The 20536-nt window shown below is 41.7% G+C and overlaps 1 protein-coding gene across 1 annotated transcript in view; it reads left to right on the forward strand.

The window, feature by feature from the left end:
* Positions 1-11789: 11789 nt before the first annotated feature.
* The window catches only part of LOC132005821 (zinc finger protein 345-like), a 51449-nt gene continuing 42702 nt past the window's right edge, over positions 11790-20536 (forward strand). The window contains exons 1-2 of the mRNA XM_059383343.1: positions 11790-12822; positions 13023-13256. Of these exons, the coding sequence (XP_059239326.1) occupies positions 11790-12822; positions 13023-13256 (1267 nt within the window). The remainder of the gene's footprint in view (positions 12823-13022; positions 13257-20536) is intronic.

The following is a 20536-nucleotide window of genomic DNA, read 5'->3' on the forward strand; positions in this document are numbered from 1 at the left end:
CTCTCTCTGCCTGCCTCTCCATCTACTTGTGATTTCTCTCTGTCAAATAAATAAATAAAAAATCTTCAAAAAAAAAAAAAACAAAAAAGAATTCCGAAATATCAAATGCTACTGGGGAACTAGCACATTTAGAACTTTATCTTGTAGCCTTTAAGAAATTCTCATTTATTACCTTATTTTTTAATAATTGCATCATTGTATGATTCTTCTGTGAACTTCTTTTGACTTTGTCCTGTGTTTTCACTTTCTAATTAGTTTTATATGAGATTTACCTTTGATTTTTTTACATCAAATGTCCTGATATGACATGGGCATGTGCGTTATAAGAAGTGAATTAGACCATTAGTAATATTCCCATATAGTTTGTTTAAAAATTTTATTTGTTCGAGATAGAGAAAGAAAGAAAGGGAGAAAATGAGTACGGAGCAGTAGGGCAAAAGGAGAGGGAGATGCCCAGTCCCTGCTGAGCAGGGCGCCCAGTGTGGGGCTGGATCCCAGAACCCTGAGATCATGACCTGAACTGACAGAAGATGCTTATTTGAGTGAGCCCCCAGGTACTCTAAACCTCCATGTTTGAAACCCTTGTGTTCAGTAATGCAATGTTGCTTCATAGGAAATTAATCACGAGCTTTTTCTTCTACTTTCCTCAGAATGCATCAGAATTTAACCCCAAATATTAATTTCATATTATACAGTGTCTCTCAGCATATTTCAACATCTATGATGTTTATTTTTTCAGAAATGAAGATGTTTCCTCTGTCATAATGGAATGGACTATAGGGTTACATTCTGTAGAGGAGAATGAATATATTAATATCATAATACATATCTTTCAAGCTTTTTAAGTGTTCATAATATTCTCATTTACAGCTCTTTATGATTGATTTTAATGAGAATTCTTTATGATACTATAGTCCATGAGACATGCTTGTTTTTCATGGGTATGTGGACAGAGTTCAAAATTATGGTATATAGAAGCATCAGTGTTTTATTTATAATTTCATAGGTTGAGTTTTCTCTTACTCTGGTAATTTCCCAAGCATGTGCTTCCTTGTATGGCTCATTCCACGACAGTAGCTAGGTATGGGTTGGGTTTTATCTGTGCAGGTTGTTAGAGGAAGAGAATTTTCAGCTCAGTATATTTCAGCATATTTCAAAACTATGTGAGTATAACTCAAAAAATAATGAGCTTTATGTTTTTTGCTGGTAAATTCTGTGTGTTTTTATCTTGTGTGTGTATGTCGCACATACATACTGTGTCACCCCTACTTTTTGTCTCCTTGGTGAGTGGTCAGTGAATGTCGTTCCATGTCCAGGTGAGTTGTCATCCACATAGAATTAATTTCATCATGTATATGTGGGTGAATGTTTATTGTCTGCATGAGAGAAATACTTTTTTAATTCAGAGGAATTTTCAAACATTTTATACTTCTGTATCATATTTTGGTGTAAAATACAAAAGATAAACATTATCTAATTAATTGTAGGCTTAATACTCAATATGTTTTGGTACCTTTGTCATTGAGTTCTGTGTCTTCTTTGAGTATTTTCATTGTGGTTACCTTAGGGATTTGTTAAAAAAAACTTAGCTGTAAAATGAACCTTTAATTTTTATTTTTTAAAGATTTTATTTATTTATTTGACACAGAGAGAGATCACAACTAGGCAGAGAGAGAGGCAGGGAGAGAGGGGGAAGCAGGCTCCCCACTAAGGAGGGAGCCTGGGGTGGGTCTCAGTCCCAGTCCCTGAGATACTAAACTGAACCGAAGGCAGAGGCTCAGCTGACTGAGCCACCCAGGCCTCCTGAAACAATCGTTTTAAAACTCAGTGTCAATTATATAGAAAACTCTTCTTCCTGTCTCCACCCCTGCACCCCCTCCAGACTTTGTTACCGACATCACAAATTCTTTTATGTTGTGTACTTCATGACCTACATTTCTTATTTTTATTCTTTTTTTTTTTTTTTCCAAAACCAAGCTCTGTAGCAGAAATACATGTGACTGGTATCTCATTACAACAGGTTTGTGTAATTGTCTCCATATTTACGTTCAGCGGAGAGCTCTGTGTTCTCGTGTGGTTGCAGTTTCTGGGTAGAATCCTTTTATGTCATCTAGAAAGACTTCCTTTAATGGTTCTTGTAGGACAGATCTACTGGTAAGCTTAGAGCAGTTTTTACTTGGGAATGTCTTCATTTCTGCCTCTGTGGAAAAGAATTTTTCTAGGTAAAGTATTGTTGGCTGTTTTTCAGTCTTTGAGTACCTGAGTATGTTATGCTGGGCCCATTCCTGTTTGGGCTGCTGAGAATCGTACTAGTGATTTTCTAGGAGCTCTTGCACAAGATAAAGTGGATTTGCCATTGTGTTTCTTGTTAGATTTGTTTGTTTGTTTATTCATTTATTTATTTATTTGACAGAGATTACAGGTAGGCAAAGAGGCAGGTAGGGAGCAGAAGCAGGCTCCCTGCTGAGCAGAGGGCTGTATGGGGGCCCCATCCCAGGACCCTGAGATCATGACCTGAGCCAAAGGTGGGGGCTTAACCCACTGAGCCACCCAGGTGCCCCTGTCATTGTGTTTCAAAAGTCTCTCTCCATCTGTGGTGTTTGATGGGTTAATTACAACCTGTCATGAGTCGTCCCATTCTTTGTATGAGGTCTGCTGTATATACCATAGTTTTATAAGGAAGCAATTTGAAGAATTAAAATATGAAGGGAATCATAATGAAAAGACAGTTACTGTAGTGCACTGGATTTATCAAGCAAACTTCTCTGTGCATAAGTGGACCATTATTGATGAAAAGCACGTTATTCAGTGGTTAACTCTATTTGTTAGGAGACCTGAAAGGATTCAGGGTCAGATGGATCTCTAGAGAGGGACAGTTATTTTCAGTGTGATTCATTTTTCCTTTTGACTCTATTTTGTACATGTAGATGGGTGTCCAAAGACAGCCAGAGTAGCAGAAGTTTCATCAGATAAACTAGCCTTTTATCTTTTGCTTATACTGCTTTGATATCAGGGTACTGCTGATATCATAGAATGGTTTTGAGTATATTTCTCTATTTCAAAATTATAAGATTTTCTTTATTGCTACAATTTTGATAAGGATTGTCCTGAATGGTTTTTGTAAATGTTAGTTTCTTTTTCTTGCTGGACTATCTCTGGCTCACCATCTAACACCCAGGGGTTCTACCTAATGATCGCTAATTGAACAAAGTCACTACAAATATAAAGATAAGCCACAGCTACACAATTCTCAAGGACTGTCAAGCAAATTTTACACTAAGTTTCTCCTGTTGTTTTGTGAGCATAGAGAGCACAAGGAGAGTTTTAGGGTTTTGATCTGCACAGAATGCAATGTGTCATATTAAGGGAAAGATAGATTTTGAAGTTCCAGAACTAAGTAGGAAGAAGCACGTGTACATACATATGTGTGTGTATCTATATCTTCAGAAGGAAAAGGAATCTTGGTTCAAACCAGGTCATTTCCAAGTTTGAAAAATGATGATTTCCTACAAGCAAAGAGATTCTACATTCATAATAGAAATAGTTTTCTCTGTATTGTACTAAATTTATGCTTCTATATCTTATGCATCTTAGTTTGAAAATCTCTCCATATGAATCATCTCTTACATAACTGGGTTTTACTCCTGTAGGATCGACTGTTTTCTTTATTCCTGTGTTTTCCTGTTGCTTACCTACCTTGATAGAGATTTTAACAAGAGTTTCCATGGAATGACATGGTATTCAAAATTTAATTTAAATGTGAGGGCACCTGGGTGGCTCAGTGGGTTAAAGACTCTGCCTTCAGCTCAGGTGATGATCCCAGGGTCCTGGGATCAAGCCCCACATCGGGCTCTCTCCTCTGCCGGGAGCCTGCTTCTTCCTCTCGCTCTCTCTGCCTGCCTCTCTACCTACTTGTGGTCTCTGTCTGTCAAATAAATAAATAAATGTGAGTGTAATTCTCCAGGGGGCATTATAAATTCCTTTAGTTAAATTGAGACATCACTCCTTCCTTTGCGATTGGAGAAGTAAGAGTTCCTAGTTGTTATTATTTTCCCTTCTAGGAAGTGATGTCATCCATTTTGGTCACTTCAGTGTTTGCACTTATAAGGTAATAATGTGGAGCCTTCATGAATCATGGTATTTGTTTTTGTTTTTGTTTTTTTTAAACATTTATTTCAAGGAAACAGAGATGGGACAGGGCTGGGTGCTGAGTAGTTGTTCTAACTTAAACAGAACAGTGTTCTGTTAGGAGTGATGGAGCAGCCCAACAGAAGAGATTAAACAGATCTAGGCTGAAACATTGGCCTGAATTCTCCATCTGGGGAGAGGAACCCTGTCCAAGGCTACACTACTGACTCTGAATCGAGAAAGAAAAATTATACTTCCTTTCTTCCCAAATCCTGTCCAGTTCTTTTGTCTCATCTTTATTTTGGTGCTGGAGGCATCACAGCTGACTTTTCCTCCTGTGTTCTGGAAACCTCTTTGTCACTGCACTTCCCCTCCCACCTAAGCCAGGCAGGCCCTTGCCTAGCCTTAGGAGTAGCTCCGAGTTTTCTAGTGCCATTGTAAATGGTTGATAACAGGATCGCATGAGGCCTATGTGCATTTTAAATACAATGTTATCACCACTGCACTGGAAGAGAGGCAGAAATCCATCACTGGGCCACAGGATTAGTTAAGGCATTTGGCACTGGAAGTTGTGAGGACAGATAAAACATGATGTTGCGACAGTTTGAGAGGAAGGTAAGTGCTATGGAAATGAAATATGGCAAAGTCTTGAAATGTGAACAAAGATGTGGTAGAAAGGTCCCTTTGGTCACTGCAAGGCCTTAGGAAGCTACTCGTGATTAGCGAATGGGACAGATACGCGTTCCTGGGAAATGTGGCTGTCTGAGACAGCCGATGTTTTTCTTGTGATACGAAGTATTCCCTGCTGCTCCTGAGGACCAGTTCCTATTGGATGACAGAGATAATTGTACTCTCTGAGGCCCAGCTGCATGGAATGTATGGAGAGAGGGTATTGGTTGATTAAACATGGTGGGCATAGCTTAAATATGTCCAATGACAGTAGATGTCGAAGACAAAGAAGGCTGCCGGACACTACCGGTGAGAGCCAGCAATGTGGGTGTTGCGCTTCCACAAAGCGTTGGTATCCCAGGAATATAACCCAACATAGGTCTCATCCAGGATAGATGGGTGACCTTGCAAGTATGATGACCTGTGGTTGGCCAGGCACGCCCTCACTTCCACTCAGCCCTGGAATGAATCTATCCTGTTCTCTGATCTGTGTGCAAGGCACTGATTCATAGAGAAGTCAGTCACCAGTTTCCAGCAGTGATGATTTCTGCTTCAAACAGCCTTCCCAACATTTGGGGTAGCTGTCCCTATGTTGTTTCAGAGCTCACATTGTCCCTACACCCCTATTGACCTGAGTGAAAAGAGGATTTGTAGGAGTTGTAGAGACCGGTACCATTCAAGTTGGGTAGCATGGTACGCTCATATTGAACATGGGATCAGTTGAAGGATAATAGATTTTTCAGTATCTGTTCTGCTGTGGTCAGCAATACCATGAAAGCCTGTTGTGTACATGCAGAAAAGAAGGTGGCTATGTGCATATTTACAGATCTAGTGTGTTGGTACATGCTCAGGTCTTCTGAAATATCCCAGATAACCTCGAGCATAATCTGATTTTTACATGTATTATTTCTGGGATTGTTCACCCCTGGCCATAGTGCTTATACTTGAATTTTCTTGGCCCCAGGATAACTGCTCAGCACCAGAGAGCAATCCATGTTTCTTGCAGCAAAGGAGATGGTGTAAACCTGAAAAGACATAGGGATTTGACTTGAACTGTTTCTGTTCCCATTCAGGGAAACCATCCTCCCCAAGGCACCAGTCTCTCTATGCCATTGACCAGAACTGTCACAAGGGCCATTCTATGTTGAAGCATATAACTGTAGCAGAGGTGGATGTGGAAGATGTTTGTGAATGTCTTGTTTGAATTCTTTCACAGCGTCTGGCACAAAGGTGATGACACTTTGCCATGAAACTGACTACCTGGGGCGCCTGGGTGGCTCAGTGGGTTAAGCCGCTCCCTTCGGCTCGGGTCATGATCTCAGGGTCCTGGGATCGAGTCCGGCATCGGGCTCTCTGCTCAGCAGGGAGCCTGCTTCCTCCTCTCTCTCTCTGCCTGCCTCTCTGCCTACTTGTGATCTCTCTCTCTCAAATAAATAGATAAAATCTTAAAAAAAAAAAAAAAAAGAAAGAAACTGACTGGCTGTTTCAAGGAAGCCCTAAAATTGAGAGTGTCCTTAATCTTAGTGCATGCGGATCTTCTGCTGCATGCATTGTCATCCTGATAAAGATGGCTTAAGCCTGCAATTGTTTCCAATTATCCAATAAAAATAGTCAAATACAGATTTATTGTGAGAATGATATATTTAGCACTATATAATCCATAACATGTATTAATGTCTTTCATGTGTTTCTTAAATTAAAAAAGTGTTTACATAAGATCAGTTTAAAATAAAGAAAACATATATTCATTTATTTTACAGAAAGCTCAGGTGAGAGACAGGGGAGGGGCAGAGGGAGAGGGAGAGAGAATCTCCGAGTGACTCTCTGGTGAGCTTGCAGCCTGACACAGGGCTCAATCTCAGGACCCTGAGACTGCGATCATGACCTGATCTGAAATGAAGAGTTGGAAGTTTAACCCACTAAGTACCCAGGAACCCCACTTTTTTTTTTTTTAAAGCATCATTCATTTTAGAGCACACTAGTGAGTAGAATGAAGACACAAGAGAGAGAGAGAGAATCCTGAAGCAGACTCGCTGCTGAGTGGAGAGCTGATGACATTATCAAACCCAGGACCCTGACATGAACTTAGCTGTAATGAAGAGTGGCCACTTAACCAACTGAGCCACCCCAGAACCCTTGTTCCCATTCACCTAAATTTGGATTGCTTTCAATCAGGAACATGAACTAAAGTGTATCAGGGGTGATCTCAGCTCAGTGCTTGGTCAATGCTTACGGCTTGGTTTTCTCCCCAGAAGCCTGTAAGAGAAACTCTGAGGTTGTCTAGGGTTTCTGTTCAGGCTTCTAGTGGCACAGGAATGGAGTCTAGCATCAGCCATGGGAAGTGACTTAGAACGTGCATAGCTACCCAGACAGAGAACAGAGAATGTTCTAGTTCAGAGCATTGGATGTACACCCAAGTCAGTTACAGGTGCTGACAATTCTCCTTAGCCAGGTAGGTTCATCTACACAGAATAGGCAATCAGTGGACATTGTGTGTAATGGAGCCCCACCCACACTGAAAGCTATTGGGTGAAAGATTTCTACCATGACTTTGGATGAATGCTACTTTCTTAGGTTCACAGAGTGGCCAGGGACGTGTCTTTGGTGGTATGTTGTGTGTCTTGGGTTTCTTCCAGATCTTTGCAGTTGTTCCTGTGGCCAATGGTTGGAAGATTTTAAAGTCCGACCTTCCAGGTACATTGACTTTGGGATCTACCCTGCATGTGACTGTATAGTAGTGCCAGGTGAGCAGAAAAAGATCATGAAGGGAAATGTATCTGTACTGTGGTGGATATCTGAGCCAAATCACACATGTGCCTTATACAGTATTGTCACTATTACTTGAATTCATGTGGTGACCTAGTGATCTATGTGAGCATTTCCTTGATTGCCGTTTTAGTTATAATGGTCATTCCACTCATATTTGTGTATAAGAAAGCTTGGTAGTTTAGTGATAGCATCTTGATCTTGGGTCAAGGACAGGTGAGTTGATTGTACAGGAAAACAGATGGTCTATTTTCATGGCCAAGGATCGGGCATATATGCTAGATGTTCCTTGAAGATACTGAAGTTTCCTATGCTCGGAGTCTCCAGCACAAACCCACCGCATGTGCAGTGTGTCCCTGTATGAGTTGGGCGTGGGTGGCTGGCCAGTGGAATTAGTGTGATGAAGATGTTTATGATGTTTGCTGTGTCGTGAGCCATAAGACACTTGGAATTTGACCTGGGAACCTCTTGTCTTCTGCTCATATTGGAACACTGTTATAGACCAATGGGTTACAGTATAGAATGTGTGTCATCTTGGAATTCTTATATTTATTAAGATTATCTGTGGACTTTATTCAAAACAAAATAGACATTCATAGGTCTGTTTCTTGTTTGTTCATTTAAGTTGTTGTTTTGGTTGTACACATAAGTGAATACATATAGTATTTGTATGTCACTTAGTTCACATCGCATAACACCTTCTGGGTCAAACCACATTATCAGAAATGACAAGACAGAATGAAAAGAGCTGAAAGAGACACAAATACAATGAATAGCCTGAATGTTACCAGTGTGGAATGGAGAAGGATGAAGGGCAACATGAGGAAGTGGGAATGGGAAGTACAGGCTTCGTGGGGTGAAAAGAATGCAGGGACCTCCTCCAGTGGTTTTCCCATAGCATTTTATGGTGCCAGATATTAGCTACTATTGGTGAGTATAGCAGCACCTATAGAGTTGTTGAATCCGCATGTTGTACACCTAATGTAATGGGACATTGTAAAGTATATATTAATAGAAAGGAAATCCAGATAGATACCAAGAAGTATATACATATGTAGATTAGTGTCTTAAGAAGTTGCAGGTAAAGAAAACTAATGCTACTCTTCCAAAGAAGCTAATCCTAAGTATTCATAGTAGGATAAAGTCCTAGGAAAGCAAACTGATCTGTATCACCGTGGATATCAACGTTCCTTAATGTAGAAAGGAAGGGACAGGGAAAGAGAAGCATGTGCCCAGCAGAGCAAAGAAGGGAACTGCAAGACAAAGAGCCTGTGGTCCTCACAGGGAGCCCAAGAAGAGCAGCCCATGTCGTAAATGAAAGAACAGTCATTTCTCTGAGAGATTCTTAACTCCCATTTCCTTGAATTTGGTCCCTCTCATCTCACCACTGAGGGGCATCAGAAAGGCTTTTCTTTGAAAGTGGATTCTTTGGGGAAGACCAGAAATTGCAACCAGCTTGTATAACTGTTCATTTTAGGCAAAGTCAGTTTTCAGACCTAAGTCTAGGTTCAAAGAAGTGATCCTGTAGCCTGAAGACATGGGTACTAGTAAAAATGCAGGGGAAACTTGAAATTGATAAAGGCCATGGATGCAATGGGCTCCAAGCTACAAAATGCAGCGTTGCTGCCAGAAGCAGATTACACCTGCATTTCTTGTGAAGGAGGGAGCTGTTTCCATGAATATGGGAGCATGGAAAATTGAAAAAGGAAAAATAAGAGAAGGTCGAGAGAAGAGTGATTGGGTTAAGTTTGTTATGCAGGAGTAGGGTTGGCTTGAATGAAGAGGGAAGGGAAGCGAAGGACTCCATAGTCACCTGTATGCTCTGCCCCCTTTTTAGGAACCTTTGAAACTATAGTGACTCAGTCTGATTCTTTGGTTCATGGTTAGGAAACCAGTCTTAATAACTTGTCTAATTTTAGGAATTCACTGCTTTGTTTTGTTTTTGTTTGTTTTTTTCATAAATTTCCCTATTTGGGTGTGCTGGGTAGCTCAGTGGGTTAAAGCCTCTCCTTCAGTTCATGTCATGATTCCAGGGTCCTGGGATCGAGCCCGACATTGGGCTCTGTGCTCAGTGGGATTCCTGCTTTTCCCTTCTCTGCCTTCCTCTATGCCTACTTGTGATCTCTGTCTGAAGTAAATAAATTAAATTAAAACAAAACCAAATTTCCCTATTTTTTATTATGTAATGGTTTATGGAATTAAAGCATTGCCAGTTTTGTTTTATTGATTGAAAGGGGCATTACTTTCTGTGTTCCATTAACGTTAACCTTTTACTTAAGACTTTTTCTTTATTTCATTCCTCTACTAAATTTCATCCCGTCTCTTCCTTTTTTAGTTCCTTGGTGGAAATTAAGTTGTTTATTCCAAGAATTTTTTTAGCTCTGTATTGTATAACATGAACAACATGGGAAATGGAAAGTCTAGCAGCGAAAAACTGGCAGAAATAAACAATACAAACAATGACCAAAAGCAGTAAAAAAAATTAAAATGATTTTTAGGCATTTCTAGGCATTTCTGTAATCATGTCAGGTGTGAAGAAGGAGTTTTACTGTTTCTTTTTCAGTTTAGATTCCTTTACTCTATTTTTGGTTGCATAATTGTTCTGACTGGAGTGTCCAGTACTCTACTCAAAGGCAGTGGTGGGGTCACTTCATTACCTGCTGATGATAGAGGAGAAGATTGCAGACAGTCCCTACTGAATAGGTTTCATCCTTTCATACATCTGTGGCATTCATTAGGTTGGGGTTTCCTTCCTTATCTACTTTGAGTGCTTTTAACATGACATGTTGTGTAGTATGCCCATATTTGTATTCTGTCTCCCTTAATGTGATTGTGTCATTTTTCACCTTCATTCTGTTAATATGGAGTCTTGAATTTATGGTTTTATATATGTTGGAGAGCCCTTAATTCTAGGTCCATTTCCCACTGGATTATCTTGTAAAAAGGGAAAATGTGTGTTTTTCTTTTTTTTTTTTTTTTAATATTTTATTTATTTATTTGACAGAGATCGCAAGTAGGCAGAGAGGCAGGCAGAGAGAGAGAAGGAAGCAGGCTCCCCGCAGAGCAGAGAGCCCGATGTGGGGCTCGATCCCAGGATCCCGGGACCATGATCTGAGCCGAAAGCAGAGGCTTTAACCCACTGAGCCACCCAGGCGCCCCGGAAAATGTGTGTTTGATTCAGTTTACTCTCTTTTATTGGGGAATTTGAGTGAATATGCCTTACAGGTAGAATTTTGCAAACTTTGTGATTTCTAGTGTCTTCATCTGGCTTGCAGGAGCTGGGAATGCTGGTGCCACAGAGAGAGTTCTGCTAGTTTCTCTGATCTTCACACCTTGGAAATGTTTGAGGAGATTTGCAGTCCTTTCTCCTTCAGTGTCTGTTTGAATATCCAGTGAACTCATCTGGCACACATTTTTTGTTTGTTGAATTTTTTTCATCTATTCCTCTTTCATTCGGCTTCTTAGTTGTAGATCTGTTGAGATGTTTTCTATTTTCCTGTGTGATCCAGTCTAAATTTGTTACACCTTTTCTGAAATTTGTACTTGTCTTTTAGTATGAATTTGTGGGCACTGATTATCCACTGTTGCCTCTTACAATTATTTTATTCCTACAGTTATACTGTGTCTGCTTTCACTTCTTCACTTATCATTATAGTTAGTCTTTTTTCTGTTATTCTTCATTTAGTTAATCAGCTGCCAGTGTTGTTGATCTTTTCCACCAAACAACTCTTCCTGTGCTTGATCTGTTCCTATTTTTACTGTACTCCATTTGATTCAGTTCAGTTTTCTGTTTCCATATTCTCCATTTTTCTGCTAATTTTGAGGTCATATGATCCTTTTTCTGATTGTTAGAGATACATGAAAGTGATTTCTGCTACATCATGACCATATCACAGAATTATCTATTAGGATATATGGTCAATATGTTGTGTGCCATGTTATATATCTATGGAGAAATGAGGTCCTGATGACTCCTTGTCAGCCATCTTTCTGATGTTGTCTGTTTGACTTGATGATTCTGCATTAGAAGTCTTCAGTATATTCTTCTGATTATAGTAAGTGCAATGGTTTTACTTTTATATGGTATCTTTCAGCTGTATCTTCACATGACACCAAGAATTTCCTGTTGAAGTGGAGCATAGAAGGTTCTTTCCAGAATGGATCAATGCACAGTTACAAAGATAGTGCTGTTGAGATTTTACACTTACACACAGACTGGGACAATTATGGAGGGAGTGAAGGGCCTCAAGGAAATCCTGGACGATACACCCAAACCAAGGCAATTGCCCTTAATAAGAATGTCACTGCCCCAAGTGGTGAAGGATATAAACCGCTGCAGAAAACCTCCCATTTTTAAGTCAACTGTTTCTGCAGAACAGTGTGTTTCTGTCAGCAAAAGTTCCAATCAAATATTAAATCATAGCAAATTTTGGACATACCATTTGGCAGATCTGGAAAGTAACCTAGTCCATGCTGAAAGTAATGATTTGAGCCATTTAGAAAATAGGAATGACTTGACCTTAAGTCAGAGATTTAGAAATGAAGAACAAAGTGCTCAGTGGGATCCATTCGAGAGGCGCTTCAGTGATGAGTCAACCCTCCAGAATGAGCAGAGGCTTTTCACTGGAGACACAATTGCTCAGTGCACTGAATCTGAGAAAACATTGAACCAGGGCTCCAGGGTTCACAGATGTGTCAGGGCTAGATTTACAGAGAGCCATTATGAATGTGATAAATGTGGGGAAGGCTTTCATCCAAGCTCTAACCTCAGTATACATAATGGTCAGCATTTGGGAGACAGTCCTCATAAATACAGTGAATGTGGGAAAGCTTGTAACCAGTCCTCCATTGTTGGTGATCATCAGAGAATTCATGAGGGAAAAAAACCATTCACATTTAATAAACCAGGGACCATGTTTAGTCAGTCATCAAGCCTAAACATCAATGAGATAATCCCTTTGGGAAAGGAAACTTATATTTTTAAGGAATGTGGTAAATCCTTTGACTGCCATTCAATACTATCTCAACATCAGCAAATGCATACTGGAGTAAAAATACACAAATGTGAAGAAGGTGTTCACACATTTAATGACTATTCATCAAAAAATGGACATTCGCAGATCTATTCTGGAGAGAAACCCTACAAATGTCAAGAATATGGCAAGGCTTTTAACAATCACTCAGGTCTTAATAGACATCACAGAATTCATAATAGAGAGAAACCTTACCAATGTCAAGAATGTGGAAAAGCCTTTTTTTTTTTTTTTAAAGATTTATTTATTTATTTGACAGAGAGAGATCACAAGTAGGCAGAGAGAGAGGAAGGGAAGCAGGCTCCCTGCTGAGCAGAGAGCCCGATGTGGGACTCGATCCCAGGACCCTGAGATCCTGACCTGAGCTGAAGGCAGCGGCTTAACCCACTGAGCCACCCAGGTGCCCCCCTGGAAAAGCCTTTTGTGACAGGTCAACCCTTACTCAACATCACAGAACTCATACTGGAGAGAAACCGTACCAATGTCAGGAATGTGGCAAGGCCTTTAACCACACCTCAGTCCTTGCTAAACATTACAGACTTCATACTGGAGAGAAACCTTACCAATGTCAAGAATGTAGCAAGGCCTTTATACACAGCTCAAACCTTACTCGACATCACAAAATTCATACTGGAGAGAAACCTTACCAACATCAAAAATGTTGTTAGGCCTTTACAGGCACTTGGTCCTCACCATCATAATATTCATATGGGATAGATGGCTTATCAGTGTATAGAATGTAAGAGTGGGGCACCTGGGTGGCTCAGGTGGTTTTGCAGCTCAGGTCATGATCCAGGGTCCCAGGGTTCAGCTCTGCATCAGGCTCCCTGCTCAGCGGGCAGCCTGCTTCTCCCTCTCCCCCTGCCTGACCCTCCTCTCTACTTGTGCTCTCTCTTCATCTCTCTATCAAATAAAATAAAATCTTGAAGAATGAAAGGAAAAAACGTGAGCAAAATTGGTTAGAGAGTACTCACTGATTCATGCCTATGAGAGAATTCATATTAGACAATAACCTCCCAAATACAGCCAGTGTGGCAAGGCCTTTGTCCAATATGCACTCCTTCTAAACTGAGAATTCATACTAGAAAGACACCAGATGAATAATGCGGCCAAATCTCTAGCAGGCACACAACCCTTACTACACTTCATGGAATTCATACTGCAGAGAAAATTAGGGATGTAATGAATGTGAGAGAGTGCCTAAGGACTGCTCCCTCCTCACTCTGTATGAGAGATTTTAAATAGGAGAGTAAGTGTACAAATGCTGAGAATGTGTCTGACCTCTCAGTGGGACTCCCAACTTTCTTCACATCGTTGTTTTCATATAGGAATGAAAGTGTGAAATGTAAAGAATGTAGCCAACTGGAATTCAGTGCTTACTCAATATGTCAAATGCATAGTAGATTCAAACCCTTGGAACAATGTTAATATGGAGAGGCCTTCATTTTAGTATACATTGGAACACACTTCAGAGTGTGCATTAAGGAAAGTCCATTGGAATTTAGCAATGTTTTGAAAACTATTGAATTAAACATCAGATGCCAAAGAATGTTACAGAAATCAAGCCAATGGAATACATTATTCACCCTACTCAGACATTACCCTGCATGAAAATAGTGATTATAAGGAGAAATCAGACTGGAACACTTAGTAAATGTATATGGTAGTCTGTTGAAAAGATTTAGGGGATGGACTTTTTTTTTTAAAGATTTTATTTATTCGTCAGAGATCACAAGTAGGCAGAGAGGCAGGCAGAGAGCGAGAGAGGAGGAAGCAGGCTCTCCGCAGAGCAGACAGCCCGATGCGGGGCTCGATCCCAGGACCCTGGGATCATGACTGAGCCAAAGGAAGAGGCTTAACCCACTGAGCCACCCAGGTGCCCTGGGGATGGACTTTTTCATACATATAAGGATTTCAGTATTTTTTAATTTTTCAATTAACCCTATTTGAGATTTGTTACTAACAATATTAATGTGTTTCCTCTGAATTCACTCCGGAAGATTCCTCTGTTCTTCGTTGGTGTGTAATAACATCGGGCTGATTGTTGCTACGTCAAAGATATTAGATGTCCTGCTCCATTAAGTGGGACTCCTGTGAACCTAATTTTCCATGGAAGAGGACCGTATGATATACAACATATGAAGTACATCTCAATGGAGATGGTGCTTATGGTTATAACACTGATTTAAGATTCCATGGGATGGGTGTTAAGAGCACACACTTCTGCATGTATTGAAACTAAAGAACTTCCTCAGTGTTAGTAGGAGGTTTTCCTAATAGTTCTTTAAGGAAAAAGATAACCGTGCAGGAAACTATGAATGTATCTTCCTAAGTGCAATCGCTAGAGAGTATGACTTGATGTGATTAAATGAGGAAATCATGGCAGATGACTGCAGGAGAGTAGCTGACTCTTCCTACAATGCCATACCATTGTACATACACATTTCTGTGAAATGTACCTCAATCGTGAAATTTTGGGAAATAGGTACTCCCACATCCTTCTGACAACACTTGAATGCTTTTGCACATGTGTGTTCTGTATTTTGAATGGAGACAATAGAGTGGATTTGATATGCATTACTCAGTGTATGTATGATGCTAATATATTTTTATTAATAAAACAGTGGTGTTTTTTCTTTAAAAGATTTAATTTATTTTGTTGACAGAAAGGGATCACAGGTAGGCAGAGAGGCAGGCAGAGTGAGAAGAGGAAGCAGGCTCTCTGTGGAGCAGAGTGCTCAATGTGGGGTTGTATCCCAAGACCCTGCGATCATGAGCAGAGCCGAAGGCACAGGCTTTAACCCACTAAGGCACCCAGGTGCCCCAATAAAACACTGTTTTATAACGTACGGATATGGGTATGTCATGAATGATGTGTTATTCTACATCTAGTGTTCATCTGTTTCATTGTGGGTTGTAGAAGCTGATCGGATCCATCACCTGTTTGGTACTGGAGTAAAACAGTATACCTAGGACACCATTTTCCCAGTGCTCTGAAGGTTTAAGGGATATGTGATTATTTTCCCCCAGTCCATGCTATGATTTTATCCTCTTTGTGAATAGGATATTACTGTATGTGTATTACCAACCTTTGTGACATAGAGGTATTGTTGGTGTTTTAGCTCGTGTACTCCATGATACTGCTACTTGGCATTGGTTTGTGTAGCCAGTAGTGTTGTCGGGGCCTTGTACTGACAGGAGCCCTTCTCACTAGTGCATTCTCTAGTCAGCACACTGTAGGGTGACAAGTTAGTGGAACGTCTCATACAACATCTGTACTCTCTCATTGTCAGCCGCCATCACTCCTTTCTTCCAATGCCTGCCTTCCCATGTCCCATACAGAAGACTCCCCCTCCCCCAGAGCTTTTCTAAATCTGTTTTATTTGGAATGACATATTCTAGACATAGACTTGGGACTCTGTAGCAATGTACCATGGTCCCACATGAAAGTATGTGCCCCACATCCTGCATTGAGGGTTGTTTTCATGTGTCTGTGAGGTACACATGCACATATGACCATCCTATGTATGTCATAGATACCCCATAAGAAAGAGAAATATTTCCCAATTGGAGTGATGTGGTAGCCTAGGGAAGAAACAAAAAATATTTAAGATGAGGACTTAGCATGTAGGGTAGGACAACTGTGCTGAGTTTCCGAAGTGACTTCCTCGATGTAGAAAAATAACTTGTACTTGTTTTATGACCTACTTATCTCAAGATCTCCAGTTGTATTCACCCTCATTTTTTTCTTCCCTACGTAGGAACCACAGCTATTCTCTTTTGCCTGTGTTGTGAAGAGAGTGTCTTCAAAAGACCTTTAATTGAGATTAGACAGATGGAAAGCCAATGGGTATTAAGACATATAGCACGGGGATGTGGGAATTGAATCTAAGTAAAATATGAGGAAGTTACCATCCTTCAAGAGAAAGATAAGACCTATTAAAAGAAAATGTGAGGAACTCTTTCCCATGTGGGGAGGGACCTGGAGGTGTCTCCCTTTTGTCACTGCAAGACACAGGCAGCTCTTGTTGGTGTCAATTGGTGAATACATGTCAGGGGGAGAAGAGATGACTAATACGGGTTTCTCAGGAGTAGGGAAGGTCTGCTTTTTCCTGATATGAGATTGACCTGCTGTGTCTTCCTGAGGATTAATGCTGTTGGCTGTCAGTGATGATTGTACTTCCCTGCCTAGATCCATGACAAGGGATGGAGGAGGGTGTTGGATGATGCAGTCATGTGGGCAGCTTTAAGATGTCATGTGGTAGAATCGATGTTTGAGATGAAGAAGCCTTCTGGACAGTGGAATAGGCTGGATCAGCTGGGCATGTGCTGTGGTTGCTCCCTTGTTTCCCAGGTAGGTAACTCCAGTCAAGGTCAGATCCAGTGTGGTTGGGAGATCCTTCAGGGAAACTGCTTCACTGCTGTGCTGGACCTTCCTCCCTTTCATCAGTGCCATCATGAATGTCGTACGAGCGGTCTCTGGGTGGCTCAGTAATTAAGTGTCTGCCTTAGGCTCAGGTCATGAGCCCTGAATTGGGCTCCCTGCTCAGTGGTGAGTTGATTTCCCTCTCTCCTCTGCCCATCACCACCCAGTACCACAAGTGCCTCTCTCATTCTCTCAAATGAAATGTATTTCTTAGATGGGCTGCCTGGGTGGCTCAGTGGGTTAAAGCCTCTGCCTTTAGCTCAGGTCATGATCCCAGGGTCCTGGATCAAGCATGCATTGGGCTCTCTGCTCAGCAGGGAGCTTGCTTTCCCCTCTCTCTCTGCCTGCCTCTCTGCCTAGTTGTGATCTCTGTCTGTCAAACAAATAAAATCTTTTAATATATATATATATATATATATATTTCTTAGAGATTTTATTTTTTATATTTGACAGAAACTGAGAGATCACTAGTAGGCAGAGTGAGAAGGAAGAACAGGTTTCCTGTAGAGAAGAGAGCCTGACTTGGGGCTCGAACCCAGGACCCTAAGATCATGAACCAAAGGCAGAAGCCCAACCCTCTGAGCCTCCCAGCCATCCCAGCAGTTGATATCAGAAAGATTGCCGGAGGGGCACCTGGGTGGCTCAGTGGGTTGTAGTCTCTGCCTTCGGCTCAGGTCATGATTCCAGGGTCCTGAGATAAGCTCAGCATCAGGCACTCTGCTCAGCAGGGAGGCTGTTTCCCCCTCTCTCTCTGCCTGCTGTGCCTGCTGCTCTGCATACTTGTGATCTCTCTCTCTGTCAAATACATAAAATTTAAAAATAAAAATACAAAAAGACTTGCCTATCTGGAACAGACACATGAAAAAATGTTCATCATCATTAACCATCCTCGAGATTCAAATCAAGACCACATTGGGATACCACCTTACACCAGTTAGAATGGCCAAAATTAACAAGACAGGAAACACCAAGTGTTAGAGAGGATGTGGAGAAAGGGGAATCCTCTTACAGTATTGGTGGGAATGCAAGTTGGTGCAGCCATGTTGGAAAACAGTGAGATTCCTTGAGAAATTAAAAATAGAGCTTTCCTATGACTCTGCAATTGCACTCTTGGGTATTCACCCCAACGATACAGATGCAGTGAAAAGAATGGCCATCTTTACCCCAATGTTCATAGAAGTCATGGCTACAGTCACCAAAGTGCACAAATAGCCAAGATACCCTTCAACACATGAATGGATAAAAAAGATGTGGTGCATATATACAATGGAGTATTATGCCTCCGTTAGAAAGGATGGATAACGAACTTTTGTATCAACATGGTCAGGATGGAGGAGATTATGCTGAGTGAACAGAGTCAAGCAGAGAGAGTCAGTTATACGATTTCACTTATTTGTGGAGCATAAGGAATAACACGGAGGACATTGGGTGATGTAGAGGAGAAGTGAGTTTGGGGAAACTGAATGGGGAGATGAAGCATGAGAGAATGTGGTTTTTGATAAACTGAGGGTTTTGGAGGGGCGGGGGTCGGGGGTTGGGTGAGCCTGGTGGTGGGTATTAAGGAGGGCACGGATTGCATGGAGCACTGGGTGTGGTGCATAAACAATGAATCTTGGAACACTGAAAAAATAAATTACGAAAAGAAAAAAAATAGTTGACTACCTGGAGGGACAAACCATTCTTTGATAAATATTTCATCTTTTTTTTCTGCTGTGAATATAATCCCCTCTTTGGAAATTCTAAATCCTACCTCCTTAAGTCACCGTGACACAGAAGCCTCACCTCTTTGAGCCTCATGTCTTGTTCCCATACTTAATAACTTAATTGTTTTCTCTTGTGAAACTGCCTGACATCATTGAGAACACTGCAGGATAAGCAAATTTTCCTCTCCTCACATTCATCTGTTGTGTAGTATGGAAGGGTCAGGTCCCTGCAGCCCGCGGTTCTGATGCTGATGCTGAAGTTGTGAGTAGTGGTGGCAGGGGACCCCTCCCTCCCCACAAAGCAGGTGAGGAAAATGCAGGGATGGGTATCCTCCTGGGAGCTCACAGTTTCTGAGCTGCTCCAGACACAAAGGGCTGGGAAGTGGGGCCTTTTCTGCATCTCCAAGTCCTGCCCGTGGGCGAGCGGTGTGAGGACAAGGAGCTCTGTTGCTGGATTTTAGGACATTTTCTCCTGATGCAGCTCTGATCTCCCTCCAGATCCCTCATGAGGACGAAATCTAGAAGTGGAGATGAAGGCAGAAATAGCCAGTTCTCAGGTGAGCCTGGTGTCCCCGCGGAGCCGTGTCCTCTGTTTCTCTGCAGACCCTTGCGTTTATAAGCTGAAGATGTGGATGCCTCGAATCCGGGTGCTCCTTGCTTCTGCCTTTACCTATTTTTAAGTTCTGGTCAGAAGTGATACTCATGGTTAGGTCTTTAGAATGCTTCTCTATGTCCCAGAGCCTTCTGTCCTGTGTCCCCAAGCTGGCTTCGATAGGGCATCAGCCATTGTCACTTTGAATTAAAGTCCTGCGAGGAGTGGCAATATTCCGTTGGTGGCAGATCCAGGGGAGAAGTTGTCGAGTCCGAGATTCCTGTGGCTGATGAGGTCTGGTCCTGGGATGTCAGGGAGGGAAATAATTTCTGATTCAGGTTCGTCTAGATTTTCGATCAGCTGTGTGCAGCCAGGGAGTAAGGAAATGCAGATATAAGCTCAGTGGGTATGAGTCCAGGAAAACCTGGAACTTCTCATCTAAGAAAGGGTGTGTGTGTGTCTTTATCTTTAGCACGTGAAGGAGATATTCTTCTTAAAGTCCACTAGAGGAGGGAGCCTGGGGGTCTTTGTTGACTAAGCTTGGACTGTTGGTTAAGCTCAGGTCAGGATCTCAATGTCCTGGACTAGTATCCCTGCTTCTGGCTCTGTGCCCAGAGGGGAGTCCACTTGACATTCTCTTTCTCCCTCCCCTGCCGGTCTCCATCTCTTCTAAAATATAAATCAATCTTGGAGACCAAGGGTGGTTCCATTGGTTAAGAGTCTGCTTTCTGCCCCTAGCTCAGGTCATGATCCCGGGGACCTGAAATCCAGCCCCGCATCGGGCTCCCAGGTGGACAGGGATCTTGCTTCTTCCTCTCCTCTGCTTTTCTGCCCATTTGTAGTCTCTCTCTCACTCTCTCTGAAATAACTACAATAATTTTTTCAAAATTTTATTTATTGTAGCAACTGGGTGGCTCAGTGGGTTAAGCCTCTGCCTCCAGCTTAGGTCATGATCTCAGGGTGCTGGGGTCCAACCCCACATCGGGCTCCCAGGTGGGCAGGGATCCTGCTTCTCCCTCTTCCTCTCCCATTCTGCCTGCTTGTGCTTTCTCACTTGGCTCTCTTTGAAATAAATACAGTCTTAGTAAAGAATTTTCTTTATTGGGGTGCCTGGGTGGCTCAGAGGGTTAAAGCCCCTGCCTTTGGCTCAGGTCATGATCCCAGGGTGTTAGGATTGAGTCTCTCATTGGGCTCCCTCCTCCCTCCTCTCTCTCTGCTT

This window comes from Mustela nigripes, chromosome 17 (assembly GCF_022355385.1).
Source record: "Mustela nigripes isolate SB6536 chromosome 17, MUSNIG.SB6536, whole genome shotgun sequence".
Classification (NCBI taxonomy): Eukaryota; Metazoa; Chordata; class Mammalia; order Carnivora; family Mustelidae; genus Mustela; species Mustela nigripes.